At 37.8% G+C, this 13,728-nt stretch overlaps 1 protein-coding gene across 1 annotated transcript in view; it reads left to right on the top strand.

The window, feature by feature from the left end:
- The first annotated feature begins 6,701 nt into the window (after nt 1-6,701).
- LOC122067968 (probable 2-oxoglutarate/Fe(II)-dependent dioxygenase) overlaps nt 6,702-13,728 on the top strand; it is an 8,667-nt gene continuing 1,640 nt past the window's right edge. Inside the window, exon 1 of the mRNA XM_042631799.1 lies at nt 6,702-6,950. Within this exon, the coding sequence (XP_042487733.1) occupies nt 6,702-6,950 (249 nt within the window). The remainder of the gene's footprint in view (nt 6,951-13,728) is intronic.

The following is a 13,728-nucleotide window of genomic DNA, read 5'->3' on the forward strand; positions in this document are numbered from 1 at the left end:
CAAGTCTTCTTTAAGAAAAGAAAGAAAATAAAATAAAATAAAATCTTGGTAAAAATCCTCATTCTCTGAGATATTGTGTGAGGAAGGAGAGAATCTGTTTCCAAAATTAACAAATTCTATTCCTTCCTTGCAATATTAACCAATATCTTGCAATCTTGATTAAATCAGAAAGGAATCTCTGCATAGCATCTTCAAGATCTTGTGAGGTGGCAAGGAGAGAGAATAATCTTCAAGACTTTATAAGAGAAAGGATTTGGTACCAATAAGTGGGTCCCACCTTTGAACTGGTTCTTAATTCACTTTAAGCACTTTCTCTTGTAAACTTGGAAACTAAAAAAAAAATAAGAAAAATAAAAGTAGTACTATCCAAAGTGGGGCAAAATGTACACTTATATCCCTAAGATTTCACATATTATTGTGTTTATCACAGGCTCTGCACAGACAAACAACTCCCTCCAATTAAGATCAGCACACATACGACTGGTGGCCTTCAAGTATGTCTCCTTTGACATATCCGATATGGAGGATAATACCGTCTCACATGCACTCACACTGAAATCTTGGGGACGAGATACACCTTCCCACCACGAACAGGAGATGTAACGGAAGTACTGGATGCTTTCTCAATTTTAATGGATAAATATTTCCCATACAAGTCCTTGATGTGGTTATTTCCCTTATTGGTGCTCTTTTTTCTTCGTCCTGTGGGTGTCCTATCAAGATTTCGCTTTGTGGTGGTCTGAGTTGGAGTAGGAGTATCCTCATGGAAGGGGTCAGTCATGCCCAAATGCACCAAGGTACTAGGAGATTCAAAGACTTGCTCAATATCAACACTATTATCAGCTTCGATGTAATCCAAATCTTGAACACTGTCAATCCCTAAGTTTCCTCTAGCATAGGCATCCCCAAATATCATGCTCAAATCTGGCCAGTTGTTTAGTCCATACTTCTTGTATTTCAACCAACCTGGATTTGTCTGCGCACGCAGTCATTATATCGCTAGTATAAAGTACTACTCATTGCAATCTAATTTTGAAATAATTCAACTAGCTAGTGAGATCTATAGTACCTGTATTACCCTATCCCATACAGACTCATCATCAACTGTGACTGATTTTGTCATTGAGTTCCACCCAAATCCAGTTGTGTCAAGTAGTCTCTTGAATTATTGGTACTCGTGTTTCAACTTGTTCATCTTGTTGCGTAATTGTTCTCTCCCAACTGTATGATTTAAAGCCTTCTGAAATTGCTTTGTAATGTCCTCCCATCTAGTTTTGTTAAATGAATTACTAGATTTGTGTCCATTTTTTACAACTTCTTTCATTGCCTCAATGAAACACAGTGGTCTCAAGTTCTGACCACTTAACGGGAGGGATACTACTTCCAGACATAACAGCTAGACATTATGAGTTAGTGTAAAAAGTTAGCATACTGGGTTAAAAAAGACTGAACACTAAAAAAAGAAATAACAAAGTATATCTTCTGAATATAATACAAACATTTGTAAATAAAACTTATTACATGCATTCAGTTATCCATTAACTAACAACCATGTAATGAATATTAAATCAACAAATACCATTAACAGATACCATGATACCATGAAAAGTAAGTAGAATGAACCATGAATTTCAAACAACCACAAACATAGAAAAACCACAATTCTAATAGCAGGGGAAACAACATATACGAATGAATCTACCATTAGTTGATAATTCCCACAAGCCTTGTTGTATTAATTCAATAGAAGCAGCAACAGAAGATGTAAATTAGACAACCCATTTCTGACCTTCCTTCCCCAAGGTGATTCTCTATGTTCAATATTCTAGAACCCCACCTTCCCCTTGTACCTGTAATTTTTCTATAGCATTGGTTCTATTCAATCTACACGGTATTCTAAGTAGCCAATAGACCTTTATTTCATGCTTAGAGGTAAGAAATTAGTCTTTTAAAAGTTGAGTTACAGACAATATAACATGAATACTTGGTGAGTAGTACTATACTCAAAGCTTGTAAACAACATCCTCCTACCCAATACTCAACATGTAATCATAACTATCTTTCCAACACCATAAGAACTAGAAATCTATTGAATGATGTCAAAGAACAGTATTATCTAACACTTTTTATTAGGCAATTGAATTCAAAAAAATATATATATCAAAATTCAGAGGAACATGGGCAATGAAATAGGCAACTTAAATCTGAAATTCTCCATTGCACATTCAAGGTTCTTTCATCCACTAGTTCTAAGAGTTGGTCAAATAGAGCAACATGAGAGAACTTGAGTTCCATAGGTCAGCTTTCACACATTTCTGTGTACAGCTTATAGTACATATAACAGATTCTGGGGAGACCAAGCAAGAAGAAATAGCTGGCAAGTGGAACTCTCTTAGGCTACAACAAGATTAAAAATAGCTTAAGAACAGAACCCCAATAAACAAAGAACCAAAGAATCTCTAATATGTAATCTGTACCACTCTTCTCTCCATGTCTCTCTGGCCATAGAGACAACCCCAACTGATACAAAGGGTTGACTCCTCAATAAATACCTCTAAAATAATGGAATGCATAAAAGGTTCATTCACCATCTTACAAATTAAACACAATCTTCCAATGAAATGGTGTCTGGGAGTTGGGGGCTTCCTCTGAACTTAAACAATTAAAGATTACAAATACTAAATAAAATAAGCTTGTGTTTAAATATTTTTTTACTTAGAGAACATAGCCTCTCTTGCATTATTTTTTAGCCATACCTGCATTCCATTCCTCCAAAACCCCCATGCACATGTGCAATCTATATCACCACAGTTGTCTATTTTGTTATAAAAATATATTTACCTTTGTTTATATCATTGAAAGAATCAAATCCCCACTCTATACGCCTTTCTCATCTACCAAGGCATTGACCTAGATTAGTCCATGACCTCCATATGCCTCAGAGAGTTCTTGCTGCATTCCCCATTCTCCATTCATCATTGGGTTTGATCTAAGAATGCTCCTCTGTGTGGGTCCATCTGAAAACATTGGATGATCACAGCTATGGATATAGATATGGGTACTGGGTAATGGGTAATGACAATGGGTGCATCTGCAAATGGCCTCATTGAAACTGAATCAAATTCTTACATAAATATGACAAAACTCAAAACCAGAGAACCAAATTCCATTCAATTTGGTACATGTTACATCAAACTATCGAATGGTAGAGAACGTTTTATTAAGCTATAACAGGACAGCAAAAAATGACAGCAGGACACAGGACAGAGGACAGCAGAAAATGATCCTATAACCAAAATCAAACCAACTCAACTGTAAAATTGGGGGCAGAATTGAGTTCCATCAGACAAAAGCTGGGGGATACTCATCATTCTATGTTTTCAGTGTCAGAATTTGGAGTTAGCTACATTATTGCTAATCCACTAAACAGAAATGGCTGGAAGGAAAAATATTTCCAATTTCAGGGCAGAATAAGCTACTCTTAACCCGAGCAATTTTCATATAATATCTTGGATGGCATATGACAAAGAAGATTCCTTCAACACAATAAGCAGCTAGAGTTGAGACAGGAGACGCATGAAGTATGGAATACTCCAATAAGATCATATGAAGGCCAATGGCGTATAGGTAAACATACTTAAGCAACCCTTCATTTTGAAGCTCTAAACTATAGAAAGCACATGCTCTACCTTGAATGCACAGATCGAAAAAAAATTCTCTTGTTCTTGTTAGATTTGTGGCAGCGCAGACAAACCATTGATGGGTTTTTTCGAATTAGGCATACCTATTTGAGCGAAAAAAAGCAGCGATGAGATCTGAGACCCATATGCGATCGACCAGCAGAGACGACCAGAGAAGAGCAGCGGAGTTCTCCTTTGAGAAGAACGAGGAGAAAATCTGGTTGGTAAAAAATCCAAAATTTTTTAGGGTTCATGCGAAAGAGAGAAAGAAAAGAAGAAGAAGAAGAAGAAGAAGAAGAAGAATGAAACTAATTAGGCGTACCTGTTTGAGCGAAAACGAGCAAGGATGAGATCTGAGACCCAGACGAGATCGACGAGCAGGGATGAATAGAGAAGAGCAGCGGAGTTCTCCTAAGAAGAACGATGAGAAAATCCGATTTGTAAAAAATCCAAAATTTGTTAGGGTTTGTGCGAAAGAGAGAAGAGCAAAGAAGAAGAAGAAGAAGAAGAATGAAGATGAAGAACAAAAAAGAAGAAAGAAAGGGAAGATGTACCTGCTATGTCGAGGATTCAAGCTTTAATTGTGCTATCTCCAGCCGGAAATTTCTTCTCCTGCTCTGTGTGCGCAGAGGTGAAAGGGTGAGAGGTGAAAGAGGGGTGCTGATCGTGCTTCTTCTCCTGCTTGTGTGCCCTCGGCCTGCTATTATCGGGAGCGAGGGTTCATGATCGGTTTTGCTTTTTTCAAGTTTGGAACGAAACTTGTTGGACAGAAAGAGAAGTTATCGTTCCGTATTTCATCCTCCAAATCGTTTTTTCTTTTTCAATTTTTGTTTCGAAAAAACTGAAACACATCATAATGTTGCCAAACAGTTTGAAACGTTTTTTTAAAACGATACCAAATGGGTCCTTAGGATATGGTTTCTGTACATAAAAATAAATGTTTTAGAAAAGATAACTAACCATTTAGAATTTTTTTTTTTTTATTATTTTTTAATTCTTTTGTATTTTATATTTTTTTCCAAAACATACAAGAAAGCTGAGTTTTATTAATGCCTTTTGGTGCAAGTCATGGGGTTCCCTTTCACTCTTATGGTCCTCTTGAAATCTTTTAATGAATGGCCAACAGGCTATATTTTAATTTAAATGGATTTTAAAGCTCATTTTCTCTTTCCTATGGAAATTGCTTTGGCATATTTTATTTAATAAAAGAAAAACCTGCATCATCAAGGGCGCTCAAAGTTTAAGGAAGATGAAAACCTTGATATGAGAGGGCTGGGAAATTGAAGTCAATTTGATTTAGTGGGAATCGACCATTAAAGAAGATTTGATTAATAAAAGAGAATGGTTTCAGGTTGAAAAAATATATTTTTTAGGGGTTTGGGTGTCATTTCGGTTTAAATAGAGAAGTGGTTTAGGCTAATTTTGTGGCAACGGCGTTGGAATCTTGTTCGTCGGGCAAAGGTGGGCATTAGCCTAATTTTTTGTGGTTGGCCGTCGCGGTTTGAAGCCGCCTCCAGAGGATTAAGCTCTAACGGAACCCTTGAAATAACCTTAAAGAGTCTACCTGTTCGAATTTGATTGAGATTTGACCATTAGAGAAAGATTGGATTCATAAAAGAGAATGGTTTCAGGTTTCATATTGGTTTCATAATTGTACATTCGGCAGATCGGTACAGCTTTTACTCTTTAGTTCTGTTTTTAATTTATTGAATGGGTTTTGAAATCTGATTATGATTGTTGATTGAATTTGATTGTTTGCCCTGTTGAACTTAAAAGCCTCGTTAATTGAGTTTGTTAGGTTGTGGCTAATGTATTATAATAGTTTCATGGGTCATAATGAAACCAATCCATCCATCTACTAAGTTTTGGTCAAATTGGTTTGCATTCACCTATCGATGGACCCTGATTCAAATTGATTTTTGTTGATAATTTAAGACCCAATTCAATTCTAGTTTGACCTGATTTGATAAGTCCTATTTAACTAATTGAATCAGTGGAAAGATGAAATTATGTGTTCTGAATTATTTTATATGATTCGATCAGTGGGAGGATGTTTTTTTTTTTTTTTTTTTTTTGAATGCAAGAAAAGTTAGAATAGGATCAAAATTTGTTCCTGAACTGTTTTGGAACTCAGTTTTTGTTTCATAAGTATTCTAGTAGTGTTCTGTCTTCGTTACATTATAACTCTAGAATTGTATTTTTGTCGATGCAAATGATTGCAAGTTTTTGTATTGATTTATCATTATTATGATATTGAAAACTAATTTATGATTGAAATATGTAGATAATTCATAGCATTTTATGCTTGCATGTAATACATGATACACTATATGATAGATAAATAAGTTAGAATTAAACTGAGTAAGAACTTATAGACAATTGTGTTGAATGAAACTGTGTTTTTATGTAGTATATGATTAAAGGGAAAAAATAGTTGCATAGGAGTTGCTATCCCCATCTCTTATGACATACTTGCATCCATTGTGCCTAATTGTGTCATGTTGCAAGTAAAGTTTACAGCCTTTCTCACTTTGGATAATTTTTGGGACTCGGTACTCTCTCTCTCTCTCTCTCTCTCTCTCTCTCTCTCTCTCTCTCTCTCTCTCTCTCTCATTCATACAGAGACAACTGATTTAAAATTGCTCCCTCTCCCCATCTTTCCCTAAATTTATCTATCCCGACGGAGGGAATCTTAACTTTATCATAAATAAATAAACAAATAAAGACACAGGAAATCTTAAATAATCTTCTGCATTAGAATACATCACCGTGGCCCGCAGGTTCGTAAATAAGACAAGATGGTTTGCCCAAATATTAAACCAAAAAAATAATTAAGGAGAGGAGATTTCTGTTGACTTAGTTTAGCAATCCAATTTTGTGATGGTTTCGCGGCGTTGCTGGAAATTGGTCTCCTGCCTCTAAATATAAATATTCTACTTGAAGAGCTCAAAAGAAGTGAAATTTTTTTTACTTCCCAACCCAACAAAGTTTTGAGTTCTGCAGAGCAGATTTGCCACAATAATGGCGTCCAAATCTGCAAATTTTGGAAGTTCTCTAGCTGTACCTAACGTTCAGCAGCTGATGAAGGAGCCCATCAACACTATCCCACCACGCTACATCCGTACCAATCAAGACCCTCCAATCATCTCTGGTGCTGCCACACTCCCTGCAGTCCCAGCAATTGACTTGCAGAAACTGCTGTCAGTAGAATCCAGTGACTTAGAACGGGCGAGGCTACACTCTGCTTGTCAAGAATGGGGTTTCTTCCAAGTAAGTGATTATTGTTTTCATCTTTATGATTCATGTTAGAGTTTCAAAAGCTTAATTTAAAGTTAGTTATTTTACTATTTTAATCATGACTCGACCACAGAAATTGGGAAGCCAACCCTCCTCCCAAAGAAATAAGGATATATACCAAGAAGCCATGGTTGATCTAGTTTACTGTTTAGTGACCAGATTAATCTAAAATCCTTGGGCAAATAGTATTCCATTTGGTTAAATCTTTTGGAAATTCTCATCTTCGAAAGGAACGAAACAGAAATAAAGAAGCAAACAAAAAGTTGCTCTATTGTTGTCGTAATACCATTGACAGAATAGCACAAAACAAAAATGGTACTGCTATGGGATCATAACAGTACCCATTACGTTTTTGAACCAACATCCATTGATGTCCACTTCAAATTAGGTAACTATTTCTAAGCGATTCCACTCTATTACAGGGGTTCTATCTAGCGATAAGTACCCATTTCCTAGTGGCTTTACTCTAGCATCAGGTTGCCCATTCCAAGTGAGGGTTGGGATCGGATCAACTGCTCTGATATCATTAATGCGAACATTGGGAGAACTCAACCCCCATAATTTGGCTTACAAGATGTGAAAACTGAAACCGTATCAACCCATACCAAATCGCTTTCAAAACCAATGTGGAATCAGCCCTTCATATGACTTTTAGGGGATTGAAACAACTCTGCAATTTGATACTCCAACCCAAGCCTCCATTGTACCATTCTCTTTCCTCTGATTCTTCCCATTTTCTCTACATTGGTTTCTTGATTAGTTTTTATATACATGTTCCACTCGTGTTTTATCCCTTGAACTCATACTTGGATCCTCATATCTTGGATGCTCTCTTGGACCATCACTCTCCCTCATGGTAAACATCTCTCTCTTTTTATAGAACACCTCTTCCACCCTTGTAATACTACACCATTTGGAAGCTCCTGATAACCGACCCACCAAATCTTACAGTTGTAATTTTATTTAATTACCTTTTTAAATGGGATTCAATCTCCCAGTTATACCTGTAAAACATCTGTATATACTCAGTCATACGTCAATGGAAATCATTCAAAAATTTAGCAAAAACAATCCTTGTGCAATCTCTTTCACAACTGTAAGAGATAGCATTGGTGATAAGATCATCATATATGAATTTTAAAATTCAAATGAGAAGATTTGGATGAGGTGGATCCTTATCTCCTTCTGATTTGATGGGTCGGTTATCAGCTTCACCACTTAAAAGACTCCACCTCCTTCTTGAATATTTCATCCACTTGAAGCCTTCAATCATTTAGAAGAATCTACATCTTCCACTCTCTCTCTCCTTCTTGGTGTCTCTCCACCTTCCCCAAACAAACCAATGAACAAACTCACCAATTGGTCTAGATAATAGACATCAAACCCTTCTTGGTGTCTCTCCACCTTCCCCAAATAAACCGTTGAACAAACTCACCAATTGGTCTAGATAATAGACATCGAACCCAACAGGAAGGTACCGTGAAGGTAACTCTTCTCACCCAATCTCTTTTTCCAATGTTCTTCTTTGATGCCTTTACTGGTGTCACACTTCATCCCTCTCGACTATAGTTTGAGGAATCAATACTGGACTGGCCAATCCGACTCATTCATATTAGTATGAATCAACCGAGATATATATCGATCCTGTATCGGTGGATCAATATGGATCAAGTGTATAAAGTAAAAATAAAATCTGATTTTTAAAGAAAAACAAAGGTAAATCCATTTGATTTAAATCGATATGGGGCTAATCCAAATGTCTATTGGCCATGACCCATACCACTCCCAATATCGATTACTAGATTGTTGCTTTCTACTACTCCCTCTCCCACTCAGATAACCCTCCCCACGCTTCTTTTACCTCTGGATGGTGTCTTTTTCTTGGTGCAACCCCCCTTGAGTTGCAACTATGTCTACAAGCTCTTATGCTTCCATTGGTGGAGACAACTCTGCTCTTCCAAATTTTCCTCCTTATGCTATCAAGCTTGTTGGCACAAACTACCTTATGTGGTCACACACGATCTGTATCACCATCAAGTCTCATGGCTATTGAAGGTACCTCATTAGAACCACAAAGTGTCCGACCATAGGTATTGAGATTGATAAGTGAAAGTATGTAAATTCTCTACTATAGTTATCAACTCTATGTAGCCACAAATTTTACGTGGTATCTACTTCTTGACTACGCTGCGAAGATATGGAAGTCTGTATAGGAGATCTACTCCAAAGTGGAGAATGATGCTTAGATTTTTTACCTGCGTCAGAAGATTCGTGACCTGAAGCAAAGAGGGCTAACTTTGTCACAGTACTATTTGAGTTGAAAACATTATGGAATGAGCTGGACTTCTCTGAGAAGTATGTTCCCTCCACTCTAACTAACATCGCCAGATATCATAAAAGAGTAGACAAGACCCAAAAGTCTATGACTTTCAAGTCAGGCTAAATGTGGAGTGCGGTCAGTTGTGTTCCCAAATTCTAATTCGTTCTCCTTTTCCTACCATCGATCAAGCCTATGTTGTGATCCAACTTGAAGACAGCCGTTGCACCACTATGCTTCCTCAATCTCATATTGCTCCTAGTGAGAGATCCGCACTTGCTTATGGTACTCAGTCCTTTAGTATAGCCCCATTATTTGGTGGTCCCTTGTTCCTAGCTTAGGGAAGTGCGACTATTGTGGTAAGGAGCGTCATACCAAGGATCATTGCTGGAAGCTTGAGGGTTGTATAGACACCACACACCCTGGAAGAACTATGCAATGATGAGATGGGAACCCCCTGAAACACGGATGGCTCCTGTATTTATTATCAAGGTTTTATATTAAACCTAGGTAGTATACTTTTGCTTTGTTTTGGCATAGGATGGTTTAAAAATTAAACTAAAATATTTTTAAAAATTGTTAATGGCTTTGACATGTCTAGAATTGACCAAGACTACCAGAGCTCACACAATCAGGAAGAGAGGAAAATGAGTTCGAAAACCCTCTTGGCCACACTTAAACACGCATAGAAGCCCAATAGTCTATCGTAGATCCGATGCCGAAAGCTCCCTACCAGACAACCTATGCCACTTGGCCGACGCCAGAAATGGGTGGACATTTCCCATGCATTAAGTGGGCCCCATGGCATGGATGGTCCATTCCCCCAAGTGGTAGGAGCTTATCCTAGTACTCCCCACTTGACAACAAGCATCAAGAGCACATACACACTCCCCAGTGTCTTATTGGTCGACCAAGTACTGGAAGAACCTAAAAATGGAATGCAAATCCATAACCCTAGTGAAGCCATCACAGCCTTATAGCAGGCAAGTGCATCGAGCAACAGTCCAATACAATCCTCAGTGAAACAACCAATGCAACAAGGACGTATATAATCACCATAACCCATTCAACAACAATGACATACATGATTGAAGCAGCCCACGCAATTGATACATAATCACCGCAACCAATGCAATGTCAACATACATGATCAAAGCAAGTCGTGCAAACTACATGCATGCATGTGGGATAAGAAACATGCAACATGCAATTATCCCAATAAATTTCTCCAACTCAGGGACAAACTCGAATTTCTTCTCTCTTTCTTGGAGGAAACTACTCATTTTGGTAGAGCTTCTGGCCGATGGGTTTACCTTAGAATCTTACGAATTTTGGGCAGCATTCCAGGACTATGTTAGAATGGGTATTTCATTTATAGAAAAAAAGGACAAAGCTTCCACATTATTGGGAAAATGGATTTTTCACTTATAGAAAAAAAGGGCAGAGCTTCCGCATTATTGGGAAAGTGGGTTTTTCACTTATAGAAAAATAGGCAGAGCTTCTGCGTCATGGAGACAATCGGATTTTACTTCACATAAAATTGGACAAAGCTCCTGTGCTATTATGAAATGGGTTTTACCCTACGAAAAATTGGATAGCGTTCCCATATATCTGACAAAATGGGTTTCACGTATAGAAAATTGGGCAACACTTCCACGTTACGTAAATAAAATTAAAACTAAACTAATAAGGAAAGAAGTGTGTAGAGTTTATTTATCTGACTAGCAGTGGCCTACACCGATCTTGAAAGATTGGAGAAAACTTCTCCTTAAGGCTTGGAATCGGTTTTGAATTTGAGTCAGATAGGAGCTTGAGAGTTATGGATAGCATATGTTCCTCTCTTTTGTTTTTTCACTCGGTAGTTTTTCTCATGCATGCTCTTATAGATTTCGTTTTCTCAACCTCTCCTCTCTCTCTTTGGTCGATAATCATAGATAAGCATCAAAGGTGAAGGAAATTTGGGAAAGAAAAGGTAAGCTCAAAAATCATCATTGCCTCCACCGCCCCCTCTCTCCATTCACGAGATAGAATCCGCTGCCTGTACGATCACCTAGTCGTACGAATCAGCGATCAACATCTGCCCCACTTTATGCCATTACAATGATAAAGAGGGGCATATCTGAAAACAAAAAGGACAGGTGTTGGTCGCTGACTCGTACAACCAGGTGATTGTACAAGCAGCAAATCCGTTCTCCCATTCACTCCTATGTATTATAACAATTAGGTCAAAAGGTGAGTCATAGAATTTTCATTAGATAAGGATTGAATTCGCTAAATATGCTCAAGGATGAGTCGATAGGTGTCCAACAATGGAGATAAAAACCAAATATACATGGATAATTTAGGTAGGAAAAATTAGATTTTATCTCATCTAATCCTAACCACTTGACAGATGTCCAAAGGAGAGGGTATTGTACACAAATAAGAGAAACCTTAAACGGTTTGTCTAGCCTTAAGACATCCCAAGAGAGCTTAAACTCTCAAATGGCATTTAATTTGATCGAAAGAGGGGGGGGGGAGAGAGTGGGGTGTCCGTTTGTCTTGGCTCAAGCCAAGTTGACTTGAACTTCACCTATATGGCTAAGGTTTTAACTATGGCTAAAAGGGATGAATTTGGCTTAGTTTAACATGAATTTGGGCTTGATTTAGCCTAATTAAAAAATGGTTTTAGCTTGACTTAGTTATCTTCAAATGGGTTGAATTAGTTCGTTGCATTTTGGTGTTGTCCAGTATGGTTTAATGAGGTTCAAACTTTAGGAACACATTGTCAAACATCTAGTTATTCAATTTTCACGTGCAAGATGTCAATGGATTCATAGTTTCGAACACTGTTCAATGATAATGGAACATTTGATTGGCTTGATTGTCATTTTATAGTGGAAGATGTTATTGACCCTCTAGCGGTCACCTCCCCATACCATTGAGCAGTATCGGGTTGGATCCCTGACATTTCCTATGCTCAACCATATTCCATGCATGCATACAAAATGGATTGGGTTAGGGTAGCTAGATTTAGCTAAGTTGACTGGGTTTGATCAGAATTAGCTGAGTTGGCTGGGTTTGACCAGAATTGGAATTCCTTCATGAAAGAGAGCATTCTAACCTCATCTCGTCTATAAACCATCATTGTTGGAGTGTCTACAGAGACCATCACCCTCACCTTCGACATTGCCATCGGCAAGGGAATAGCCCGCCAGAGCAAAGATCTATACTCTACTTACACACGAATCGATAAATTGGCTGACAAGAGGCATCCACTCGTTGCTCCCCCTGAATTCTCAAAGGAAGCGATGACGTAAAAGTGAGATTACCAGATTTTGCTGTGTTTTTCACTAGATAATATGCTATAGTTTTTTTTTTGGTTGAATATCTGCTATGGGATTAGCTTTTCTAAACCAATGAGTTAGCTTCCAATGAATAGACTTCAGGTAGGGTTGAAGGAAAATCCAGTCTTGGCTAACACACCACGGAATAAATCCACTAAGGGCTGCCATGGAGACCGCTACAGAGTCACATTCCATCCACAAGTTTTGAATTTGCAGATCCTTTGCCATCAACAATCTTGCCACTAGAGCCTTAAATTCTGCCTCATAATTCGTTTTAATCCTAGGTAATTACCAATTGAAGATGTTACTTGGGCTTCATCTTTCTGAAAGATTCTGCCAACAACAGCTCTTCCTCGATTGCCTAAGAAGCAACCGTCAATATTAAATTTCATCCAACCTACTCGAGGAGCACACCAAAAAAAAAAAAAAAAAAAACCTCCTTAATGAAATGAGCATTACGAGGAATAATAGGGACACTGATTCTTCTAGAGCACAGAAAAGCTGCCACCAAATTTGCATGACCCCTGAAAGTGGGCAATTGGTCCTTTAGAGAACCCAAAACCTGTCTTAACACAAACTTTTCATGGGCCTTCAAAATGCCTCATGTTCATTTACCTGCACATAAAATATGGAATCAAAACAAAACCGATCCGTCAAGCTTCTTTTAGAGAGTCCACCTTCTCTTTCTCTTTCCATCAAAAAAATAATTCATTTAATGAGCCCTACTACTGCTACTGCTGCCATCCCATGTTGAAAAAGCCTGCAAAATAATTTCATATGGCCTTAGAAAAACTGCATTCCAGTATAATATGATGCATCGACTCATTGGCCCCGAACAAAGATCACATCTTGAGGGTAGGAGAATTCCTTTTTTACAAACAATGTTGTCCGTTGATAACTTTCGCAACACCTTGATATCATCAAATCTAACCGTCGGATTCACTTCTAATTTTGGCAACCAATTATAAACTTCTGAAAGGCCATGTGACTAGAGTTGCATCCAGTTTTGAAGAATTTTGACCAGGTGACTGATATTGCACTAATTAAGGGTAATTGATTGACCTGGTATACTAGATCATTGACAGTAACTTTATCTCAGCCTTTAGTA

This window comes from Macadamia integrifolia, unplaced genomic scaffold, assembly GCF_013358625.1.
Source record: "Macadamia integrifolia cultivar HAES 741 unplaced genomic scaffold, SCU_Mint_v3 scaffold3281, whole genome shotgun sequence".
Classification (NCBI taxonomy): domain Eukaryota; kingdom Viridiplantae; phylum Streptophyta; class Magnoliopsida; order Proteales; family Proteaceae; genus Macadamia; species Macadamia integrifolia.